This window comes from Mandrillus leucophaeus, unplaced genomic scaffold (genome assembly GCF_000951045.1).
Source record: "Mandrillus leucophaeus isolate KB7577 unplaced genomic scaffold, Mleu.le_1.0 Scaffold58, whole genome shotgun sequence".
Lineage (NCBI taxonomy): Eukaryota > Metazoa > Chordata > Mammalia > Primates > Cercopithecidae > Mandrillus > Mandrillus leucophaeus.
This window is the reverse complement of record NW_012106252.1, coordinates 3,630,829-3,632,698: the sequence shown is the minus strand read 5'-3', so window position 1 is coordinate 3,632,698 and position 1,870 is coordinate 3,630,829. Positions and strand designations below refer to the sequence as shown.

The 1,870-nt window shown below is 53.2% G+C and overlaps 1 protein-coding gene across 1 annotated transcript in view; it reads left to right on the top strand.

Annotated features, from left to right (window-relative positions):
* The window catches only part of PSMD3 (proteasome (prosome, macropain) 26S subunit, non-ATPase, 3), a 17,531-nt gene extending 16,796 nt beyond the window's left edge, over positions 1 to 735 (top strand). The window contains exons 11-12 of the mRNA XM_011998975.1: positions 107 to 157; positions 283 to 735. Coding sequence (XP_011854365.1) covers positions 107 to 157; positions 283 to 360 — 129 coding nt within the window. The 3' untranslated portion in view covers positions 361 to 735. The remainder of the gene's footprint in view (positions 1 to 106; positions 158 to 282) is intronic.
* The last annotated feature ends 1,135 nt before the right edge of the window (positions 736 to 1,870 follow it).

The following is a 1,870-nucleotide window of genomic DNA, read 5'->3' as shown; positions in this document are numbered from 1 at the left end:
TCCTGCCCGGTGTCTAGCTCACAGAGGGGATGCAGGGAGTACAGGTTGCATGACTGCCTCACCTGCTTCCTTCCCTCCCTTATCTCCTCTCTTTGCTGTGCGCCAGGCCATGAGGTTTCCTCCCAAATCATACAACAAGGACTTGGAGTCTGCAGAGGTAAGCTCTGTGCTTTCTGGGTGAGACTGAAAGGTCAAACTTCCACACAGAAGGGGAGGCGGGGAAGTGTCTGGAAGGGCTGGGAGTTGCTCTGAAGCTTTGGCCTCACTTGCCTCTCTGCCCAGGAACGGCGTGAGCGAGAACAGCAGGACTTGGAGTTTGCCAAGGAGATGGCGGAAGATGATGATGACAGCTTCCCTTGAGCTGGGGGGCTGGGGAGGGGTAGGGGAAATGGGGCAGGCTTTTTCGCCCTTGGGGGTCCCCTGCCCAGAGTATTGTCCCCATTTTCCCACACACAGCTCATAGGCTGCACTCGTGCAGGGGGTGGGGGTGCTGGGAGCCAGCCACCCTGACCTCCCCCAGGGCTCCTCCCCAGCCGGTGACTTACCGTACAGCGGGCAGGAGGGCGGGCAGGTGACCTCCCCGGGCAGGGTCCTGGCCAGTGGTGTGGGAGCAGGAGGGGAAGGATAGTTCTGTGTACTCCTCTTGGGAGTAGGGGACTGGAACTGGGATGTCTTGGCTTGTATGTTTTTTGAAGCTTCGATTATGATTTTTAAACAATAAAAAGTTATCCAAAGCGCTTTGTGCATCAGTTACTATACTTCACTGCAATATTGGCAGGCTCAGATTTTGGGTTTTTTGGCCTTAGAGTACTAGCCCCAGGTGTGTAATCTGAGGGCCTGATGGGTCTGCAGATGGGGAGGTGCCCAGGGGAGGATGAAGGGATCCTGAGCTGGGGTCAGGGGCCTAGGTTTACTCTGTTTCGTACCTGTGTGGCTTTGGTAAGGTCTTGTTAGGGAAGGTGTACCATGCGTCCACCACCAGCTGCAGACCTTCACATCCCAATACAGGCATCCGGTGGTGCTTCATGGATATTATGGTTTTTACAAATTGAAGGTTTGGCCGGGCATGGTGGCTCATGCCTGTAATCCCAAAACTTTGGGAGGCTGAGGTGGGCGGATCACTTGAGGTCAGGAGTTTTGAGACCAGCCTGGCCAACATGGCAAAACCCCGTCTCTACTAAAAATGAATTAGCTGAGCGTTGTGGTGGGCGCCTGTAATCCCAGCTACTTGGGAGGCTGAAGCAGGAGAACTGCTTGAACCTAGAAGGCGGAGCTTGCAGTGAGCCGAGATCTTGCCACTGCACTGTAGCCTGGGCGACAGAGTGAGACCGTGTCTCAAAAAAAGAAAAAGAAAAGGACAAATAGAAGGTTTGTGTCAACCCTGCATCAAGCAAATCTGTGGGTGCCATTTTCCCAACAGCATATGCTCACTTAACACCTCTGGGTCACATTTTGGTAAATCCTCTCAATATCTCAAACTTTGTCATGAGTGTATCTGTTCTGGTGATGTGGGATCAGTGATCTTTGATGTTACTATTGTCATTGTTGGGGCACCACAAATTGCACCCATATAAGATGGTGAACTTAGCCAGCCATGGTGGCTCACGCCTGTAATCCCAGCACTTTGGGAGGCCAAGGCAGGTGGATTGCCTGAGGTAAGGCATTCAAGACCAGCGTGGACAACATGGGGAAACCCTGTCTCTACTAAAAATACAAACAATAGCCAGGCGTGGTGGCAGGCACCTGTAATCCCAGCTACTCGGGAGGCTGAGGCAGGAAAATTGCTTGAACCCGGGAGGCGGAGGTTCCAGTGAGCCAAGATCGTGCCACTGCACTCCAGCCTGGGTGACAGAGTGAGACATTGTCAAAA